General features: G+C 40.3%; 1 protein-coding gene across 3 annotated transcripts in view; it reads left to right on the top strand.

Moving 5' to 3' along the window:
* Nucleotides 1-11980: 11980 nt before the first annotated feature.
* The window catches only part of LOC148881171 (ubiquitin-conjugating enzyme E2 variant 1D-like), a 37229-nt gene continuing 26686 nt past the window's right edge, over nt 11981-22523 (top strand). Inside the window, exons 1-2 of one of the 3 annotated variants that reach the window (XM_088963468.1) lie at nt 12259-12428; nt 20292-20410. In XM_088963468.1, the coding sequence (XP_088819594.1) occupies nt 20335-20410 (76 nt within the window). In that variant the 5' untranslated portion in view covers nt 12259-12428; nt 20292-20334. Of the gene's footprint in view, nt 12433-20291; nt 20411-22523 lie in introns of all 3 variants that reach the window. The other 2 variants (XM_088963469.1, XM_088963470.1) reach the window with 2 other exon arrangements.

Raw genomic sequence — 22523 nt, 5'->3', positions numbered from 1 at the left:
GGCAGCACTATGCTCCAATAAACACCTTATGTACTTCATACCTTTCCTACCGGATATACCCGTGTAGCAATCAACGAGCCTAAGCAGGCCGAAATCCTACAACATCCGGCAGTACATGGGGTTTTCGAAAATAAATTCCACCCATGCAGTATAACCATTGGAAGACTTCGAGCTATCGGTCCTAGGCTCCTGGCACTTATAAGACATGGATTGGTCGGATTGAGGACACAAGCACAACAATTCCTTTCCCCAAATGGAATCGAATATGCCCTCTACACCTCTTGCCACTGGGACCGGAGGCCAAAAGCCCTGCTCCCCTGTGGCGGCTAGAACGGCCTCCCTCTCCAAGAGCAACTACGCCATATTGGCTTCCCTTACGAAATCAATAAAAGGGCATTGAACCCTTTTCTCAGTCTTCTTCCTCACTTGCTCCTCGGAGACCCTAACATCTTGGCGGCAATGGGGAGCCATAGATAAAAACCAGAACAAGATAGGAGAATGAATAGCAGGTACCACACACAGAAACTAAAATAGCGAAGAACAACGAGAGACTTAAGCACAAATTGAAGGTGAAAGAAAATGCCCGGGTCCCTTTCTCTAATTTTATAGAGATTGTCCGACACTTGCACGCACAGCAGACCGAACGGCACCGGCACGGATGAACGGGATGCCTGTCCAATACCCGAAATAATACTTAGAGGAAAACTAACTACATGAAATTACTCAAACACCCCTAGAAAGGCGGGAGTGGAGAAAAGCATTAATTCAAACAAGAGTGACTCATCAATAGTTGTCACCGAATTGTAATAGGCACTGAATTCGTCCCACACGTGCGACAGACTCGCAATAATTTCAAAGCACCAATCAAAAGATATTACCAGCAAGTGCCACATGGCTGTCCCCAATAAACCCTTAGTCCCAATCAATCAAAGAACTGTGATAGGAAACTGAATCGCATGTCCACAAAAGATGGACACAAAACCGAAAAGGTTGTAGCATAGAGAGGGTTCCCCCCCTTACAAGCCATTCCTTCCTTAAAAGGCCGACTTGCCGAGAAAGACGGACGACATAATTGCCAAATCCAGGCCAGCCAGCTAAGCCGAAGCACAAAAAAATGGGGCAGCAACATCACCAACATCCAGGACAGCAATATAGCTAAACCAAGAAACTGAAAATAAGCGTCGTTTCAATTAGGATAAACACCAACACACCATGGGGTCATCCGGATGCAAACGATTAAAACCAGACTAAAGCTATACATAATCCATCCTCATAAATACAATACATTATGAAAGACAGTAAATTAAGTACTCTATAACGCAGAGAAGCTCATTGATTTCATTCAAAATTAATTTACATGATTACAAATAAAGATACAGGTTTCACAAAGCGGCCCACTCATCCCTCATTGCTTCTATGTTCCCAAGCAGAGGTCTTCAAGCCCCATACGCTCTCAGCTCACCCACCTCTGTTTCATGCTCTGCCACCTTTTGTGCTAGCGAGCACACTACACCTCGAGGTCTGTGAGCCCCCTAGCAGTGTCGACCAACCTTGCTTCCGCTGCTTTTAGACGACGATGCACGTCCCTCAAAGACCACCCGTGAATTAATGGCGACTCCCCAAGACCGGCCCTCTAGACTACATGCACCAATAGAATAATGCGTTCATTTTCATAATTAAAATCAATTATGTGACCTCTGAGGGTCTCTATGCAAATTATGTAGAAAATTGAGAAGTTTTCTAGGCTAAAGTGTAGTTTTTTGGAAGCTGGTGTGAAGACCAACTCAGAGAGGGGAAGTTTTGTAAAGAACTGAGAACAGGAGGGCACCTCCTATCTGCTAAACCCAGTTGGCGCCCATCTTATTGTATTACCATGCTCCCCTCTCCTTAGCAAACCCTAGGGAACCTTTTTAACCCATTCTTTTCCTCCTTAGCAAACCCTAGCCGCCTCCAACTTTGCAATCTCCACCATCTATTCTAAGGCATTATTTTTGTAGTTTTTAAACCCTAGGGCACCGCCTAACTACTAATTCTTACCATTCAGCCCCTCACCTCCAAATCTCAGCCACTCCCTCCATCTTATATCCCAACCATTCAATCTAGGGCACCACCTATTCTTTTAATCTTAACCCTTCAACCCTAGATGTTCTAATCTACACCCTCCATTTCTCGGCGTCCAAATCTCGGCCTACATAATATTTGGCGCCCTCTCCTTTTTATTTTCAGCCATGGGATCACCTCAAAACCATCCTAACCATCCATTAGAAACCCTAGGGCATCCCTAACTTTGCTAAATCCCAGCTGCCACCCCCCATCTTTCTCCCTACTCCTAATTGTGTCCACCCTTTCCTATAAAAAAAGGTCATAGGGGCCCTATAGAAGGGGTTGGTCAATTCACCCAAGCAAGAAGGAAGGTTGATCTTGAGAAGTTCAAGGGTAGAGGAAGAGGAGGACGCAAAGGCAAGAGGAGGGGTTTTTACTTGCAGTTTCCCAAAGCCACTATTTCCACTTCTAGATTTGAATCCCTACCATATTTTCTTCAGTTTTAGAATCACTTTTTGTTTCTTCCTGCAAATTTATTTTTATTAGATTTAATTGCATTTTATTTCTTTTCTATAGATCTGAAATTCGGCCAAGTAAGACGGAAGGCCTAGCTCGAGAAGTTCGAGGGTCGAAGGAGAGATCCAGAGACTGTTACTTCTGATCGGATTCTCAGACGTTTTTATTTCGTTCCTTTTATTTATTTGTTTTTGCTATTTATTTTTATGCACTTGTTATTCTTAGTACTGTTCGAATTTGGTTTTAATGAATTCCATTTTTTTTAATTAATTAACTTTATATTTCTACAACTCCCACTTGCGTTCTCTTCTCCCAGATCTAAGCACGTAGTTATTTTTCCCTCGCTTCCCTGTGGATATGACCCGTTCTCATCACTTTACTACGTTAGTAGTTGTTTGAAAATTGGAATAAAATTATAAATGTTTAAACTGGTGTTTTGAAATGTTTAACGATGCGCTTTCGAACACACCAAGCGCCGACCTCGTCGGAGATGGTGAATTAGAGCCAATAGACTCGTTGATAGCCAACAACACATCGTTCTGATTAAGAGCCATCACTAACCACAAATTGCAAGGGAAGAGGAGAACCAAAAGAAGTAAGATAGGTCGAATACAAACGATGATAAAAAATAAGCCAAACTGCACCCTTTTATAAACAACCTACGACTCGGTGAGAGGGAACCGAACTGGCACACCCAGACGGATCATCGCGAAAGGCAACATAACATAGCTCATAAATATGCCTCAAAAGAAAATGGGACGCCGCGCTACACTTATCGAGATGTAATAATGCACCTAGCACCATCATTTAAACACCAAAAATCCAATCGACACACACCCGACCTCTTACACTGGAATCAGCGAAACGGCCAAAGCCTAGTCATCAACCACCTCTCATGCCCACCATCAAAAGGCTGCACTCAATACTATTGCCAGCATTGTCTTTTTCTGATTTTCTTCCTGTCAACAGTCAGGGGGGCTAGAGCACACCATTGATGAGTAACATTGACTGCTGCCAAAAAACAAATCACCAAAAGACAAGGGAGCTGAGCCTCAGATTATAACGAGCTGCCAAACACAAATGCAAGGTGCATGCGATCAACATAAAACCACAAAGTAGGCGGAAACACCAGACCCAACACACACAAGTGAAACTGCCACAAAACCCGAAGAAGAAAAAGGCAATATGCTTATCGATAGGCTCCCACTTACCGATAAGCAGGGGGCTAATCTAGGTATGTACAGCTCACCTAGTCCCTCAAAGTACACTTAGACACCAAAAGTAATGCCACAGAAGCATTCACGAGCCGCTTTCAATCAACTCCCATGTTGTGATGAACTTGCGGTACACTGTCACCTTTGCGATGAACCCGCAAAACATTAAGCAAAGCTACGATAAACCCACAGCTTACCAAGTTCAGTTAACACTAGAACCTAAATAAACCTTAGAAAGAATCATCCAAGAGACTTAAACACACCTAAGTGTGCAATGAAGCCACACCCTATACAACGTGCGATGAACCCATGACCTACGAGCCCGCTCTGGATAATGGGATAGAAAGGATAGTAGGCTGAGCCCACAGCAAAGCCCACGTGTACCCAAACACATGTGAACCCAAGACAACGTAGGACTTTGCAAGCCGCCACATAGAACTAACGAAGTACCGCCAAACGGTGACATCATTGTTGCCACATAGGATTAGTTATGACACACAAAAAGGTAGTAGTACACGCGAGTAATGAGGAATATCAAGGATAAGGAAAGCTAATCCTTGAGAGGATCCTCATGAAACACCTGACGATACCTTAGTAGCACATCCAATGATTGATAGAGAATCAAATATTCCCTTCCCCAATACGGAGTGAATATCTTAATCTCCTACCTTTTAGGATCAGGGGACCTCCTCCATAAATAGAGATCCTCCTCACATTAGAACTCATCCGTTCTTAAGCATTTATTATTGATACTCTCGAGTATCCATGACCCTCTCATTTTTTTAAGCCCTTTACTTCCCTCACTCTTAAGGCTTCTCTTCATCTTTTAAAGAGACCACTCCCCAACCTAGCCTTACATCCTCATCCTACACCCCAAACCTTTATTATCCTTATTTTAGGGTTTTTGTCATTGCATGAGAAGAGGTCTTAAGTTCTCTCGTAGACCAGGGTATGTAAGAATGCGCCTAGGGTTGCTAGGGCCTTCGCATGGAGCATGCAACATCCTAGGCAGACCAGGGTATGTAAGAGTATATATATATATACATACATACATACAGAGGCAAGATTTAGTGCACAATTTATATCAAACAAGACATTCATTCATAAATAATCATAACTTCATCTCACTTTTCAAAATACATGGCTATATCAAACTTTTATCGCAACAAATTTAAGGTGCATCACAAAATGTTCGTGGGCGAAGTCAATGTGACCCCTGCCCTAGCTGAGGTGTTAATGCTACTCCCAACAAAGGTCAACGCCCACTCTCTGTCTTCGACTACCGTGTTAATGGGCAAATTTCTTGGGACTTCTTCAGAGATAGGGAAGTTGTCATTGATGGGGAAGGCAGCTAGGAGGCCTGCTGCTGCCTGGCATGTGATTGCTTGGGGTTGGGTGTACTCAATAGTGTACTCACTAAGCTGCATCATCCATTTTACTAATCTTTTGGAGAGATGAGGTTTGTCTATGAAAAATCTAGTGGGGTCACTCTGTGTGATGAGTTTCACCTTCTGCCCTAGAACTTATGCGTAGCAAACACCAATGCTAAGCACTCGACTCCTTCGTCATTGTCCTATGCCAACAAGCATCCTACGACTTTCGAGTTTGATGCGATGTATATCTTAAACTCTTGGCTGCTCTTGGGTGGTGACATTGTCAGGGCCTTAGCTAGGGTACCTTTCAACTATTCAAATGCCTTTTGGTGTTCTATCGTCCACTTAAACTCCATAGACTTCTTAGCTTCATTAGCGATGTCACTGCATGTGCAAAGTCGGGGATGAACCTCATAAGATACGAGACTTTTCCTAAGAAGGTTTTTAATTGAGATTCATTATTGGGAGGTGGTAGATCTAAGACTGCCTTCACCTTGTCTCCATCCGGGTGTATTCTTGTTTGGTCCACTTTGTACCCTAGAAACTTCCCAAACTTTACTCCAAATGCACACTTCAAGGGGTTAAGCCTCAAGTTGAAAGCTCTACACCGACTGAACACTTTTATCAACACCTCAGGATGAACTTCTTGCTTCTTCGCCTTGACTACTATGTCATCCACATAACACTTGATTTCCTTATGCATCATGTCATGGAAAACACTCATCATTGCTATCTGATATGTGGCCCTGGCATTCTTCAGGCCGAAGGGCATCATCTTGTAGTAGAAGTTCCTAATGGGTGTTTTAAAGGCTATGTGAGGTGCATTTGTAGGGCCCATAAAAATCTAGTTATACCCACTGTAGGCATCTAGAAAGGAGAAAAGTCGGTTCCCTGCTGTTGAGTCTATCAGAATCTCCATGTTTGGCAGGGGGAACTCATCTTTGGGGCCAACCCTATTCAAAACCCTAAAGTCGACGCAGCATCCGAGTTGCCCATTCTTCTTCTTAATCGGGACTATATTGGCTAGCCATTGTGGGTGCACTATAGGCTTGATGAACCCTACTATTAGGAATCGCTCGACCTCTTCCTTAATCTTCAGAGCTACTTCTGGCTTGAAAATCCTTTGGGGTTGCTTTACGAGTTTGAACTTTGGATCTATGCACAAAGAGTGTCTAACAAGTGCCAAGTCTAAACGCAGCATTTGATCGTATGACCAAACGAAGATGTTTTGAAATTTTGTGAAAGTGCACACAAATTAGTCTATTTTTGTTCCAACAAAACCCTAATATTTTCGTGATAAAGAAAGGCTTTTTACCTTTCAATAGTGCAATCAAATTCTCTTTCTTTTGGTCATAATCTGGTTGATATGTACAATGGACTCTTTTCTGTCCCTTCTGTGGCCATGTTGATTTCTTCTAATGGTTCTTCCAGCGCTTCGATGGAATCTTGCATACATTTGGGAGGTGCTTGGATTTCATCACAATATTCCAGTGTTTCTTCTTTCTGTTCCTGTTATTGTGAATAAGCTTTAGTGCTTTTGGTCCTATTATTGGTTATGTATTTGGTGTGTTCTATCACCGTACCTTCAATGTTTACGATACTTATTCAGATTGTGATACATCTTTTTCTGATGAAACTACTGCAATATCTTTTTATGGAAACAACCTGGTGAAATAGTTATGGTTGAAGCATTGTTCATGAATGCAGTTTCATTGAGAGAAAAATTCCATTATTTCATTCAAAGTATGTGATTCAAAGATACACTCATATGGCTAAATATGTATATGTATATAATATATATATATATATTGGAAAAAACATTTAGCAATAATTACGAATTGTGATAAGATTACATTCTCACTCTAGCATATTCAAATATTATAGGATAAACATGTCCTTTGTGCTTAGCCTTTATGCACTTATGGTACGTCGACGGAACCAAAGCCAAACCATGCATCAATGGTTGTCCCAGTAGGGTTTGATAGACAGTCCTCCCTGAGATGACTTGGAACTCATGCATGATGGAAAACAGCCCGAACTCGACTTGTAACTCGATAGACCCCTTTGTGATGGATGCGTTCCAGTAAAGTTAATCACCTCCATGGGCAAGCCTTTAACCATCCCCTTCTGTATGTTCATTAGTTTTCATGTGTGGACCAAAATCAGGTTGACAGAGCTCCTAGGATTAACCATGGACCTTCTCATCTCAAAGCCCCCCACCATTGTTGTGATGTACAAAGGCTGGATGTGGTGGAGGTCTATAGCCAGCATGTCATTCGGCGTGAACTCTATACTAGTTCAATCAAGCCGATGTGGCTTCAGCCATCTTCTAAATGTCTCAGCTAGTGCTCTAATGGATATCCTTCTTGTTGAGGCACTAGCTCCTTGTCTGCTAAAGAATTGTTAGAGCTCCGGGCTCTGCTTGAACCTCTTTATCAGCATGTCGGGTTGGTACTGGTTTAGTGCCCCAACCACATTGATACTTCCTCCTTGGGTATGGGCTAGGAGGGGATTTGTTTCTACATGTGCTGAGTTTCTCTTTACGAAGTCATCTATCTTTACCTTTTGCACAAACAATCTTCTCAAGGAGAAGTAGTCCATTAAGTCATGATTCAACGATTGGTGGAAGTTGCACCATATTCCTCCATGTCTTTCTTTTTTGGATCGACTCTTGGTGGTGGGGATGGTAAGTTGATCACTCTATCTTCCACAAGTTTATTCATAATCATGATCACCTCTTCCATGGTGCATGGAAAAGGAGGAGGGATCGGTAAATTATTCCTCTTACCTTGGGGATTGTTTCGATAATTGGGCCCTTGCCTGGGCCCTCCATTGTATCAGGGCTTCTGGTCGACTACATAGACCTTGTTTTTTTCCATATTGCCCCAAAGTTGGTGTAGACTAGGCTCAAGTATTCTTGATTTGCGCATCTCCATAGCTGAATGAACATGTCGACTTCCACATTTCAATTCCTATCATGTAGGCGGGTTACATCCCCTATATGCATTGCTCGATAAAGCTTTTCTCGGTGGCGTGCTAGTCGAAGACGGAATGTTTCAACTTCTGAAACCTCATGACGTAGGTCAAGAGGTCTTCCCTTGTGCGTTGCTCCATGTTGCGCAGGTCAGCCATCGTCAACTTTCGCTCTAGGGTAAGCCACTTCGAAAGGAACTTCTTGGCCAACTCAGCCCATGAGTCAATGCTTCTGATAGTAAGGTTCACGAACCAGGTATACGCTGGCCCCATTAGAGACTTAGAAAACTCACAAACCTTTAGATCCCCATCGAGAGCAAAGGATCTGAGGGTGTCTTTGAACTTGCTCACGTGCTCCCATGGACTTCCTTTTTGCCCATCGTACTTTGGCCACTGTTGGGGAGGAGTGTAGCCGGTGGGGTGTAGTTTGTACAAGACTCGGTCAGAGTAAGGTTTCTGCAAGACGATCGAAGCTTGGGCTTGGTTATGGCTTTCCACCACCAGCCCCTGAACATACTTTCTCAACTCGTCCCGGTTGAGTGGGACTTCTGTTTTGGACTACTCAATGGTGGGCTGCCCTGCTTCTGTGGGTACCGGATTAGGCCTCGCAGGTTGCTCCGATATGGTGGGATTAGGGTTGGAGGCTTGGTGGCTAGCAGGGACGGATGTAGGAGAGATGGCTGGGGTGAAGGGGGATTGTTCGGTCTGGGTCGAATCGAATTGAACCTTGTCTTGTTATACATCTGCTTGATTTGTTCGAATCGAACCTCAAACTGAGCTTCAAACTCATAGACCTTGTTTGACAAGATCTCAATGTCGACCTGATCAACCGTCTCTGTCTCATACTAATTACCCATCTTTCGGTTGGTATTTTCTAGGATGTTATTGTGCTCTTTGGGAATAGGTGAAAGGTTGATTCTGCGGGTGGCCATCCTTTGTGATTAAGGAAGAACCAAAGATTCTAATTTAAATAAGGTGGTTTGGTTACATTCGGGTGTTTCCTTGAAAGATGAAGGAAGACCGGGTGCAGACTAGGGTTTGGAGATTAGGGTAAATGGAAGTGATAAGAGAGTAGGGTAGGAAGATTGAATGATTCGAATGATCCTCTCATCACGGTGTGGACTCTCATTTATAAGGAGGGATCCCGAGGTACGAAAAGGAAGGTGTTGAAAGAATTTGATTCCTATTAGAAAAGGGAATATTAGATTCGTTGCCAGTCATTAAGGGGCACTGCTAAGGTTTTGCCATGTATCTTATGAGATATCTCAAGGACTGACTTTCCTTTCATCTGAGAATTTTCATAATCCATGTGTGCTACTTCCTTTCATGACCTATTTAACTGACGTGGCCTTGGTAATGTCATCATTCAACAGGCGTGTTTTACTAAACCTACATGGCAAATTATCACGCACATGACCTTGAAGTTGCATGTGTAGCCAATATTTAACTCTGGTTCATAATAACCCTCGGTTCTGTAATGGTCTTGGGCTCATTGCAGAACTGTGCATATCCGAGGTTTATCGCAGAACCGCACACATTCTAAGTTTATCATAGAATCACATACATCTAGACTTTATCGCAGGTTCGTACTGGCCAATGTTTACTCTGACTTGTGTCAAGTGCGATTTTGTTGCAGACATGCGATGAGTCATATGTTCATCACAGTCGTTCGATGAGTTATAAGCTCATCGCAGGTAACTAATGGATTATGGACTCATCGCAAGCATCCATGCAGTGCTAGTTTAGTATCTTTTGTACTTCGATGGTTTGAGCAAACACTATGTACCTACAATATGAATTGATGTGGGAGAGTTAGGACCTCTTATATCACAAACTCCCTCTCCCACTATGATTCAGAGTGGATTATTCCAAAGCTTTACCAAAACAAAACTCTCGATTTAGACCAAACTCTAATAGAAAATTCAAAATGCAAAAGAAGTTGTTTTGTTCATGGTTCATTTTTGGGTCATTTACTTAAAAACCCATATAGTTTCATGGATTTACTTAAAATCTATCACATAGTTTGTGTTTTACTAAAACATCCCTATTTTGCAAATGATTTTCTTAATCTATTGCCATAAAAAATGTTCATGTTTTAAACCAAGTGGAAAATGTTTAAGGGCACAAACTCATGGTTGTTTATTCTGAAAATGCGCCAAACTTTTCTTCAAACAAAGAACAAAATTGATTGAATAAAATAGTTGTCCATGTTTTACCAAGGGCAATAATAGTAATTTCATTTTTATGTTCATTTGATTAAATTTGTTTTAATGGACTTATAGCTATCTTGTCATATTTACATCCATGAACCATGTTTCTATGTTGAGAAAGCTACATAAAGTTGTATTAAATAAAACCAATTTTGTTGGTTTTGGAACCATAGATATAGTATTTAAATTGCTAGTTGTATTCAAGAAGTAGATGAAACATAAAGACAATCACAAACCAAAATCCCCCTAAGGGGGAGAGAGAAAGGGGGGGGGGGGTTGCCCTCATAAGCAAGTGTAGTAGGTGTGGCAAAGATCAACTAGATACTATAGTAGACAAGGGCTTAAGCTACAAAATATAAGCGGCTATCATCTGAAATTTGGGGAGGGTTTTGCATTTTTATGTATCAAAATATTTAGGGAAAATCTATGATGCGGAAAAGATATGATATAGGAAAGGTTTTGACCAATCAAAACTCACCCATGAATTTTGGTAAATAACACGTGATTGGCTACCACGTTTATGATTCCAGCTGATTGGTTAGAAAATTTTCAGATATCATATCTTTTCCATATCATAGTCAAACTTAGAAAATTCAACCCACTTTGAGTTTTGAAAAAATACAAATTAGAAGTTAATTAGAAGGCTTGGAGAGGCAAAATGGACTATAATTACAAAACCCTCCATAACATGTCTGATTAGGGGTGGTCATTATATGGTGTTTGTCGAGATCAGCTTCAGTGCTCATAAGGCTGAAATTACATTGTTTGCACAGTCTTTTACAACCGCGCATTGGGAATATTTTTCATGGAGAGATATTACACTGGTTAAGGGTGTTAAAATTATTGATGAATGGGAACCAAAACCCCATGCACCAACTTTTCCCTTTCTCATAATTCAACAAAGAACACCCCTAAGGCCCCGTTTGCTTTTTGGTAAGTTACTTACCCAGGTAAATGCAATTTCCTGGGTAAGTTTTTCTTGGAAAACACTTACTTGTGTAAATGCATTTACCCATGTTCTTTTATTTTTTCATGTAAATAAGGCAATGACCATTTTATCCATAAAAGTCCATTATTAAAAGGGGCATTTTTGTCCCATTCACTTACCTGGGCAAGTGATACCCAAGAATATAAAATTTCCCTGGTCTCCATATAAATCTAAAAAAATAACATGGGATTCTTGGTCAATGGGAACTAAAATCCCATTGACCAACTTTCCCCCTCTCAAAATCTGAAAAAAGAACGCCCTCTAATAGTAAAGGCTTTGTTCATCCAATCCGACCGGCAGGTTTCACGAAATCATTGTCGTCAAGGATGAATTGGACAACGGTGAGATTGGAAAGTTCAGCAGCAGTTGTCTCAAACATTCTCAATCGCACGCAGGAATCCTGTCGTCCCAAAAAGAATATTTCAATTAAGGGCAGCATAGATTTTTTTTTGATTTGGGATCTCCCTCCGAGCACTGTCCCAAATACTCTCAATAATCTTCCAACATTATCTGTTTCGCACATCGCGCTTCACGCCATAAGACTGTGACCCACTATGAGACCACGACCCACCATGTGTGAGATTGTGCGGACACAGATTATGTGTTTGGTACCGTTTATGTTTATTGAATAAACATTTGTACTTTATTTGCTGATAAAACAGAGGAATACAATAATTACAATCGTTTATAACAACTGAGAAATATAATAATTAGAATCGTTTATGACAACTGAAAAATACAATAATTACAATATTTGCTGATAAAACCGAGAAATACAATAATAGTGAATAAATGCCTGGCCGTTTGTAGAAATTTCAAAAAATAACTTCTACAAACGGCTGACATGCACCAGATCACATGCTGAGCGCCTACGCGGCACCATCAAGAAACGTTTACTGAATAAACGTAAACGGTAACAAACGTGTGAACGCTTTTTTGTTGGGATGAGATTCGTACTCCATTTTATTAGCGCAAGAGGACTTGGCGATTGACCTCCACCCTGCAACTGCAAGCACCCTTCTGGCAGATAGAGAGGATCAGTAAGAGAGAAAGAGAGAGAGACCGTCCGGTCATCCAATGGCGATTGGTTCAGGGGGATCGAGCATCGTTGGTCGGTAACTATGATTCCTTATTTTCTTTCTTTCTTTTTTTTTTTTTTCTTAATCCATAAATTTCTTTCCTCTTTAGAAACGTCTTTCGTGATTGTTTGTTGGCTTTCATTGTTACCTCTCCATTTGTTTTCTTTCCCCACCCTGTCCCCTATACTTGACTCATCGCTCGATTTTCATGATTGATTTATCGCTCTCTCTGATTGCTTGGTATTATTTCTTAGGCTGGTTGAATAAAAATGTATAAGTTGTTTATTGAATTGAAAAAAAAATCTAGAGTTGGGTTCGATTTGCTTCAAAACGTTTAAGGGAAGAAAACATTCAAATGGATGAGATCTTAGGGTTGACTTGGGTTGGAATGTCGAATTGCAGTCTACTCTGTCTCTCCTGCTTGGCAATCATAAATATTCTTAGTGCGCTGTTATTTTCTTGTTTAGTGAAATGACATCTTTGCAAGAGAACGTTACATATTTGTTCTGCCTTAGCTGTCTAGGTTGAGTATTGATGATTTCTACATATTCGATATAAGGAGGCGATGTTTGCTTTACCAATGCTTGCCTGATACTGAATGAATCTCGTTTGCATGTTATTAATTTATTGTTATTATATCAATGAAATAACATCGTAATTAATTAAGCTAGAGTTGGAGAGATGCTGTTGCAATGGTAAAGCACAACATGATATAATCAAGAACTTCTTTAACACTTAATCAAGAACTTCTTTAACACTCATATGATGAAAAATAAACTCAATAAGGTTCCTAAATAGGTTTTAAAACCTATTTTATTGTTATCAATTTTAAGTTACCTAAATAAATCTTATTCTGTTATAGGGTTTTAAAACAAGAACTCCTTGAAAGAAATAAAATAATAAAGGCATGAGAAATTAGGAAACCAGATTTCAGTTGAATTGATTAGAATTGCATGAATTATGCAAATCGGCATTTTTTTTTATTAGAATGGGTAGTGGTAGACTTGTAGTGAGTCTTACAATTACACCACTTTCACAAGTCATAATTCAATAGATGCCATGAGTATGATCAAGTTCAACTTCAATTTTGAGCAATAAAAATCTGTATCTTTAATTGTATTGCTATTTGATATGATCATATAATTATATAAATATGAGCTTTGCATGGCATCATGTTCATGTCTTCACTCTTCATCCCCAAGGCTCAACAAAAAAGAACTAAAAGGTTATCTAGTATTCTAATTCCTAATGTTTTGTCTTTCAAGGTTGATAGTTTAAGCCAAATCATCAATACAAGAACATGATAATTCAACAAAATACACACATTAAATCATCAATACAAGAATACAATAGTGAAACAATACAATTAAAGAAATTAAATTGTGAAATCTAATCAGTTTTTTTGGTAAATAATACCATTGCATAATTGGACATAACTCATAAGCACATTCCATTGACATAAACAACTAAATAACTGAAAATATGCTATGTGGACAATTATAATAAATTACAAATCTAGCCAAATTATAAACCTAACAATATCCACTAAACCAGCATAAATAAAGACTTACATACTGAAGCTAACAAAGAAATCTTCACTAATCAACAAGGAATATAGAGTTATTCAGTGTTCAGATGCAAAGATGCCCTATTCTATCATTGCCACTAGCCATTTATAAACAAAAAGACACCTAACAAGAAGAACAACCAACTTAAAAATTAAAATAGGACACATGGACAAAATGAGAAGTCTTATGAAATAATGAAAACATAACATGGGGCAAAACAAAAAAAAAGGGAAACAAAAATGGGAAGTACTAGGGATGGCAATTTCTACCCTACTCGGTGGGTACCAGCCCCCACCCTACTTGACGGGGTAGGTTTTTTTGCTTGAAGGACGGGTTTTGGGGTGGGTATGGGCTTTAGGATTCTATAATCCGTACGGGTATGGATAAGGTATGGTATTAGGCTAAACCCGACCCTTTCTGACCTACATATTATTGGAAAGCATATAAACTTTATGTACCAAGTTCAAGTGTTGAATTTAATAATATTTTGAAATTTACGTGAAAGATAATTGATAGCTCATGTATATTTTACATGTCTTAATCAAATAATTGGAAATTTTGTTGTTTATTTGTGTTGTTTTACTTATTTATTACTAATATATGACAATAAATAATAGGAAATTAGATACAAGATCTAAATCCAACCTGCCCTACCCTTGAATCTGTGGAAGGTAGGGTAGGGGAGGGTTTTGTGTTTTCATGTGCGGGTAGGGTTTAGATTCTCAAAATCCAACCCGCTACGGTTGGGAGGTTTAGGGAGGCGAGTAGGGTCTATAATTTACAAAACCCTCCCCGAACCCACCTCGTTGCCATCCCTAGGAGGAACCCCTGTTTTGCATTAGAAAAGGAGAAAAAAATATAAGAGGTTGAAGCTCCCTGCTTTTTGCATAATAAAAGTGAAAAATAAAATAGAGCAGAGCCCTTGTTTGCATGAAAAAAAAGATGCAAAAAAGAGGAAAATAGAACAGGGTGGAGCTCTTGTTTTCATACAGACAAAGGAGGGAAAAAAGGGAGTGAAGCCCTTTGCTTTCATGCAAAAAGAAAAAAAAAACAAAAGAATGGAGAGGTTTTGTCTCTTCCAGTTTCCCACCCAAGAATTTCCTTTGATAGACTTGGATGAACTAGAACTGCTGCTGTGTAAACTGAGAAGAGATATACATGTTCGAAGAGAAGGAGAGAGAGAGAGAGAGAAAAGAAGAGTGAAAGATGAGAGGAGGAAGAGAAAGAAGGGGTTCGGTTGTTGATATCTGCCGTCCCATATTCTTTATTATTTATAGCCTTTGATTCCTTACAAGAATAGGATAGAAATACATAAAGTCCTAATCCTAGTAAGACAAAAAATAATATGGGTAAACATAATAAGGCCAGCCGGCCCAATCTTAAAAGAAAAAATAAAACAATTAGGAAATAACTAGGTGTGGGTATGGAACCACACACAGTAGAGCCTAAGTGTGGGTATGGAACCCTACACTCGTGACTTAGTAACTATTTCTTCACTCCCCCTCAAGTTGGGAGTAGATATTTATCATGCCCAACTTGCATAAATCTGTCTTCAATTTTATTTTTGTGATTGATTTGGTGAAGAGATCAACTAATTGCATGTTTGAGGCAATGTAAGGAAGGCATACTTCTTTAGATGCAACTCGCTCTCAGATAAAATGTCTGTCAACCTCGATATGCTTAGTCTTGTCATGTTGTATTGGGTTGTAGGCAATATTAATTGCTGCTTGGTTATCACAATATAGCATCAGAGGCTTCTCATAATCAATCTCCAACTCATTAAGCAAGGATTTCAGCCATAACACTTCTGCAACACCATTGGCCATGAATCTGTATTCTGCTTCTGCACGGAAGCTAGTAACAACATTCTGTTTCTTGCTTCTCTAGGAAACAAGGTTTCCCCCCACAAACGCACAATATCCAGAGGTAGATCTCCTGTCATCAACACATCTAGCTCAATTCACATCTGTATACACTTCCAGTTCCATATGACCATTATTCTTGAAGAGTATACCTCTTCTTGGACATCTCCTTAAGTAGGTAAGAATCCTTTCTATTGCAAGGAGGTGGGTGGTCTTGGGAGCATTGACTGACAACACTAACAATATAAGAAATATCTGGTCAAGTTAGGCAGAGATAAAGACATTTCCCAACCAGCCTTTGGTACATAGCCCCGTCCTCAAGAAGTTCTCCACTTTCTGCACTTATCTTATGGTTAGGCTCAATGGGAGTATCTGTAGGTTTCACTCCTAACTTGCTAGTTTCTTCCAATAAGTCTAGAACATACTTCCTTTGGGAGATGAAAATGCCATGCTTAGATCGAGCTACCTTAATTCCTAGGAAATAGTGTAACTTTTCTAGGTCTTTCACTTCAAATTCCTTGTGAAGGTGTTGTTTAAGGGTTTCAATTTCACTAGTGTCACTTCTTGTTATCACAATGTCATCTACATAGACAGCAAGTAGAGTCAGGGAATGACGTGTCTTCTTAAAGAAGAGAGTGTAATCTGACTGAGCCTGTATGTATCCGAATTTGTATAAAGCCAATCTAAACCTATCAAACCAAGTTCTTGGAGATTGTTTCAGCTCGTACAAGGCCTTTTTCAAAAGGCAAACTTTCTTTCCTTCTTCTGCACTATAAAAGCCAGGGGGTAACTCCATGTAAACTTCCTCTTGCAAGTCTCCGTTGAGAAAGCCATTCTTAATATCCAACTGAAATAGTGGTCAGGAGTAGTTTGCAACAATGGATAGAAGAACTTTGATAGTGTTCAATTTTGCAACAGGTGCAAAGGTTTCTGTATAGTCTATGCCATAAGTTTGTCTGAATCCCTTTGCAACCAATTTGGCCTTGTACCTTTCTACAGTACCATCAACATTATATTTCACAGTAAACACTCATCTGCATCCAACGGGTTTTTTCCCTTCAGGTTGGTTAACTAGTTCCCATGTGCTGTTCTTGACAAGAGCTTCCATATCTACTTGTATTGCTTCTGTCCATTCAGGTATCAAAAGGGCTTCTTGCACTTTTTTGGGTGTAGGAACATCAGAAATAGATGCCAAGTATGACCTGTAGAATTCTGAGAGACAATCATAGGAAAGGAACTTGGAGATGCAATGGGCAGTGGATGAAGTGCAGCGTCGCTTCCCTTTACAAATAGCAAATGAAAGATCAAGGTCATTTGACGGTGGAGGCTGAGCATCTGTAATAGTGGGATCAACAGTGGGAGTAGTAGTGTTTGGATTTGGGGCTGTAGAAGATGTTGGAACTTGCTTGGATTGCTGTTGAGTATGAGAGTCAACCTGCCTCCACCACTTTCTGTGGTACACTCTTAATTCTTCGCATTTTTGACAACCTTCTTCACAACTTCTCTCCTTAGTAACTAGGATAGGTAAAGCAACTTTTGGGGCTGAAACTGAAATCCCTTCCTCACTATTCTACCCCTGAGGAGAAGCCTTATGATAGTAGGGCATATCCTCAAAGAAGGTGACATCCATGGACACAAAGCGCTTTCCTGAAACTAGCTCATAACAACAATATCCCTTTTGATTTTGTGCATACCTAAGGAAAATACACTTAGTGGCTTTGGGATCAAACTTTGAGTGATGAGGTCCAAGGATTTGAACAAAACAAGTACACCCAAAAGTTTTGAGGGGAATAGTGAATAGGTCCTTATTTGGATATAGAAGACTGAACGGGGTTTGCATGTTTAGAATTCGTGAAGGAACCCTGTTAATGAGGTACATGGTTGTACGGATTGCATCCCCCCAGAAGCATATGGGAGCATTAGAATTGAGCATGATGCTTCTGGCTACATCTAAGATATGCCTATTTTTTTCTCTCATCAACCCCGTTTTGCTGAGGTGTGTGAGGACAGGTGCTCTGATGAATGACCCCATGATCAAGGAGATAGGATGCCAAGGGTTTTGCAAAGTATTCCTTGGCATTATTAGATCTAAGAGTTATGATCTTGCTTTCAAACTGGGTTAGAACCATCTGATGGAAGGCCTGGGTCAGAGAAGGGACCTCATCTCGAGAGTGCATAAGGTAACCCATGAAAAGCGGGTATAATCATCAACAAATAATAAGAAATATCTATACCCCCACATGGTGGGAGTATGATATGGTCCCCAAACATCGGTATGTGTTGAAGATTAATCAGTTTTATGATGTTTTTCCGAGTATATGTTTTATGTTAGTTGTTAGATTGGAAGTGGGGACCACTGTAGTTATGTGAGTCCAAATTTTATTATGTTTTTGAGTGTTATATATGTTGTTTTATGTTTTGCTGCCCTATAAGGGCATAGTTGTCTTTGTACTATTCTATTATTTTTAGTATAAATAATAAGTGAAGGGGGCGGTCAGATTATTGCTCTCTTTTCTTTTCAACTTCTCTTCTTCTCCTTCTTTCTTCCTTCTCTATTCAAGAAACTACTTTTCTTTCATATATTTTAATTCAGCAGATTTCTACTTGGTATCAGAGCATCGACTAGGGTTTCTTGAAGCATTCTCATGCAGTCTTAGATCAGCCGACTGCATGAATTAGTAAACGGCTGATCGATCTGCTATAGATTGCCCAGTTCTTGGATTTTTTGGTGGGATCTAGTCATCAGGAAGGTGATCTACTGTTCGGCATCAAAATCAGGAAGAACTGGAGTATGGGGAAGAGTCACAGAAAAGTTGGACTCTTTGTTTTTGATCTGATCTTGAGCGCCCAGGTATTGTTAGTTTTCTTTGATTTTCTGAAGAGGGCGGTTTGGTTTCTGGAATTTTCTGAGCCTTTCGGAGTGATCGATTCACTCTTCTCTTTGTTGGGAGGCATGGGTAGGAGAGAGATTTCTCTCTAGCTAGGGTTTTCATCTTCCGGAAGAGTTGGTTTCTGTGCGTGTGATATTAATTTATTTTTTGAAAGTCTCCACTCTATTTTTTCTTACTATTGAACTGTTTGAAGTAAGATGGAGAGTTGGAATACCGAGATGAAATCTACCGGTACTGTGGGACTGGGTGTTAGAGGTAGTAGTGATATTTTTGGGTCTGGGATCATTACTACAGTAAAACTTGATGGTACAAATTATTTGGAGTAGGCACAATCAGCTAAGATGACTATTGGTGCTTGTGGAAAATTAGGATATCTCACTGGGGAGGAGAAGAAACCTGATACAGACTCTTCTCGATGGGTGCATGAGAATTACATGGTAATATCCTGTCTGTGTAATTCTATGTTACCTCATATTGCAAAAAATTTCCTATGGGGTAATACTGCTAAGGAGATTTGGGATAGAGTGACTGAAACCTACTCTCAAAAGCAAAATGAAGCCAGAGCCTGTCAGTTAAGAAATCATGTGATAAGTATGAAACAGGGAGAAATACCTCTTGCTGTGTATTTTTCCATGCTGAAAACCCTATGGCAGGAAATAGATCACTTAGAAACTGTGGTATGGGAAAGTGTATATGATGTGGCAATTTATCACAGATTGGTAAAGAGGAATAGGATTTTTGAGTTCTTGGCAGGGCTGAACCCTGAATTTAACATTGCCATGCAGCATATTTTTTCTAGGGAGGGTGTGACACTCACTCAGGCCTATGCGTTTGTCTTTGGAGAGGAGAGTAGGAGGAATGTAATGCTGAGACAACTTGGGATTGACTAGTCGGCGCCGAATGGAGGCAGGGGGAGTAGTGAGACTAGAAGGGAAGATAAGAAAGACTAGGTGTGTGATTATTGCAAGAAGCCTAAGCATACCAGGGACACTTGTTGGAAGCTTTATCCAAATCTTATGCCTGCTCGGATAAGAAACAAGAAGGGAAATGCAAATGTAGCCACTATAGGAGACTCTTCGGCCCCTCTTTCCCAAATTGATTGGGAATCCATTGCAGTAGTAGCAGTGAGAACAGAATTGGAGAGGTTTGGACATCTTATGTGTAAGAAAGATTCACCTAGCTTTAGCCTTACAGATGGACAGCAGAATGCAGGAGCCAACTACATCACTTTCTTTGCACATACAGGTAGTTCATATGCAACGGCAAATCTTGCATCCACTTTAGGTAAGGAGGGGCCTCCCTGGATTATAGACTCAGGAGCATCTGAGCACATGACTAATGCCCCTACCCTTTTCAGTTCCTATTAGTTGTTCTCTGGTAGAGACAGAGTCTTTACAGCAGATGGTTCACATATGCCCATTGTTGGGAAGGGGACAGTTAGAGTGACCAATGATATAACTTTGTCTTTTATTTTACATGTCCTTAGACTTCATACCAACCTACTATCTGTTAGTTCTTTGACAAAAAGTTTGAATTGTTCTATGACCTTTCTTCCTGGTAATTGTGTTTTGCAGGATCTAGAGTCAAAGAAGATGATTAGGAGTGGTCGTGAGGTGAATGGAGTCTACCTTCTGTATGAGATTCCAAGACATCAGGGCCATCATGCTAGCAGCAACAGTAGCAGTGGGTCAGAGTCAGTGAATCATGTTATGCTTTGGCACAATCGCTTGGGACATCTTTCTTTTAGTTCTTTGAAATGTCTTTTCCCAAAGTTGTTTGAGTCTGTTCAGTTATCTACTTTGGAGTGTGAGAGTAGTCAGTTAGGAAAGCATTGTAGACAGTCTTTTAAACCAAGTAATAAAAGTACTTCTGCTTTTAATATTGTTCACATTGATGTATGGGGGCCATACCATATCCCTTCCATGGGAGGATTCCATTACTTTCTCTTGTTTGTGGATATACACGATATTCTTGGATATATTTGATGAAATCACGTGATGAGGTTCCTAACTTGGTACAACAGTTTCACCAGATGGTTCTCACACAATTTGGAATGAGAACTAAAGCTTTTAGATTAGATAATGCCAGAGAGTACTTTGAGAAGGATTTGATCACGTATCTCTTAGAACATGGTGTAGTTCATCAGAGCAATTGTGCATATACACCACAACAGAATGGAGATGCTGAGAGGAAAAACAGACACATTGTGGAGGTGGCAAGGAGTCTTATGGTGTGTGCTTCAGTTCCTGTGCAGTTTTGGGGAGATGCAGTTCTTACAGCCGTGCATTTGATTAACCGTGTTCCTTCACGGACTTTGGGGTTTAAGGTGCCATTTAGTCTTCTTTTTCTAGATGGGGAGATATTTCATATACCTCTGAGGGTTTTTGGCTATGTTTCCTTTGTTCACATTCTTGGCCCTCATCGCAAGAAATTGGTTCCTAAGGCCAAGAAATGTGTTTTTCTTGGGTATGCTCAGAACCAAAAGGGGTATTGCTGTTATGACCCAGTGTCGAGGAGCAGATTTGTCACTATGGATGTTACCTTCTTTGAATCCACTTTCTTCTTTTCGAGTGGTTCTCCTCAGGGGGAGAGTTTTGGGGAGGAGAACTCACAATCTATTATTCTTCTTGTTTCTTTGGTGTCTTCATCAGTTCAGTCAGCACTTGCACCTCCAGTTTCATTACCTGAGCCACTACGGGCAGCCTCACAGAAATATCAGTGCCAACAGATGATGGTTGACTCCGCACATCTTGAACCCACACCACTTTTTGTCAGTCCTTCTGAAACTCTAGATTCGGCAGATACAGTTCCAGGTATTCCTCTTTAGCCTGAGCCTGTTATGTTTTCTGATGATAATGTTCCTGTCCCTAACACCATTGTTGCAGCTGATCCCACTGACCTTAATCTTCCCATTGCACTTCGTAAGGGGAACAAAAAGTGTACAACCCACTGCATTTTACACCATCTTTTCTATAGTGCCTTATCACCTTTATACTGTGCTTTTCTTCCCTGGATTTTGTGTCTATACATAGGAATGTTACTGAGGCTCTCTCCAAACTTGAGTGGAAAATAGCCATGCAAGATGAGATGGATACTTTGGTAAAAAACCAAACTTGGGAAATAGTTGATCTCCCTCCAGACAAGGAGACAATTGGATGTAGATGGGTATTCACAGTGAAGTATGAGGTTGATGGCAAGATAGAGAGGTACAAGGCAAGGTTGTTAGCAAAAGGGTATACTCAGACCTATGGTGTTGATTATCTGGAAACCTTTGCACCAGTAGTTAAGATGAGTTCAGTTCCTATCCTTTTATCTCTAGCAGCCACTTATTCATGACCCTTGTTCCAGCTTGATGTAAAAAATGCCTTCCTCAATAGTGATTTACAGGAGGAGGTATATATGGACATTCCAACAGGCTTTTATGAAAATGTTGGTAAAGGAAAGGTGTGCAGACTTAGAAAATCTCTGTATGGACTGAAATAGTCACTTAGGGCTTGGTTTGACAGGTTCAGAGGGGCACTCATCCGTTTTAGATACCCACAGACAGTCTAATCACACCCTCTTCGTGAAGATGAGAGATGCTCTGGTGTCAATTCTGATTGTGTATGTGGATGATATAGTGGTGACAGGAAATGATCTGGAAGAGATTGATGCTCTAGTGTCAATTTTCATTGTAGCAAGAATTTGAGATTAAAGATCTTGGTGACCTCAAATACTTCTTGGAGATTGAAGTTGCAAGATCCGAGCATGGGATCTTCATTTCACAGAGAAAGCATGTACTTGACCTATTGCGGGAGACTGGGAAG

The sequence above is a fragment of the Nelumbo lutea genome, chromosome 1 (assembly GCF_056320005.1).
Source record: "Nelumbo lutea isolate HS-2025 chromosome 1, American lotus-T2T, whole genome shotgun sequence".
Lineage (NCBI taxonomy): Eukaryota > Viridiplantae > Streptophyta > Magnoliopsida > Proteales > Nelumbonaceae > Nelumbo > Nelumbo lutea.
The sequence above is the reverse complement of the archived record's forward strand: the minus strand, read 5'-3'. Positions and strand labels throughout refer to the sequence as shown.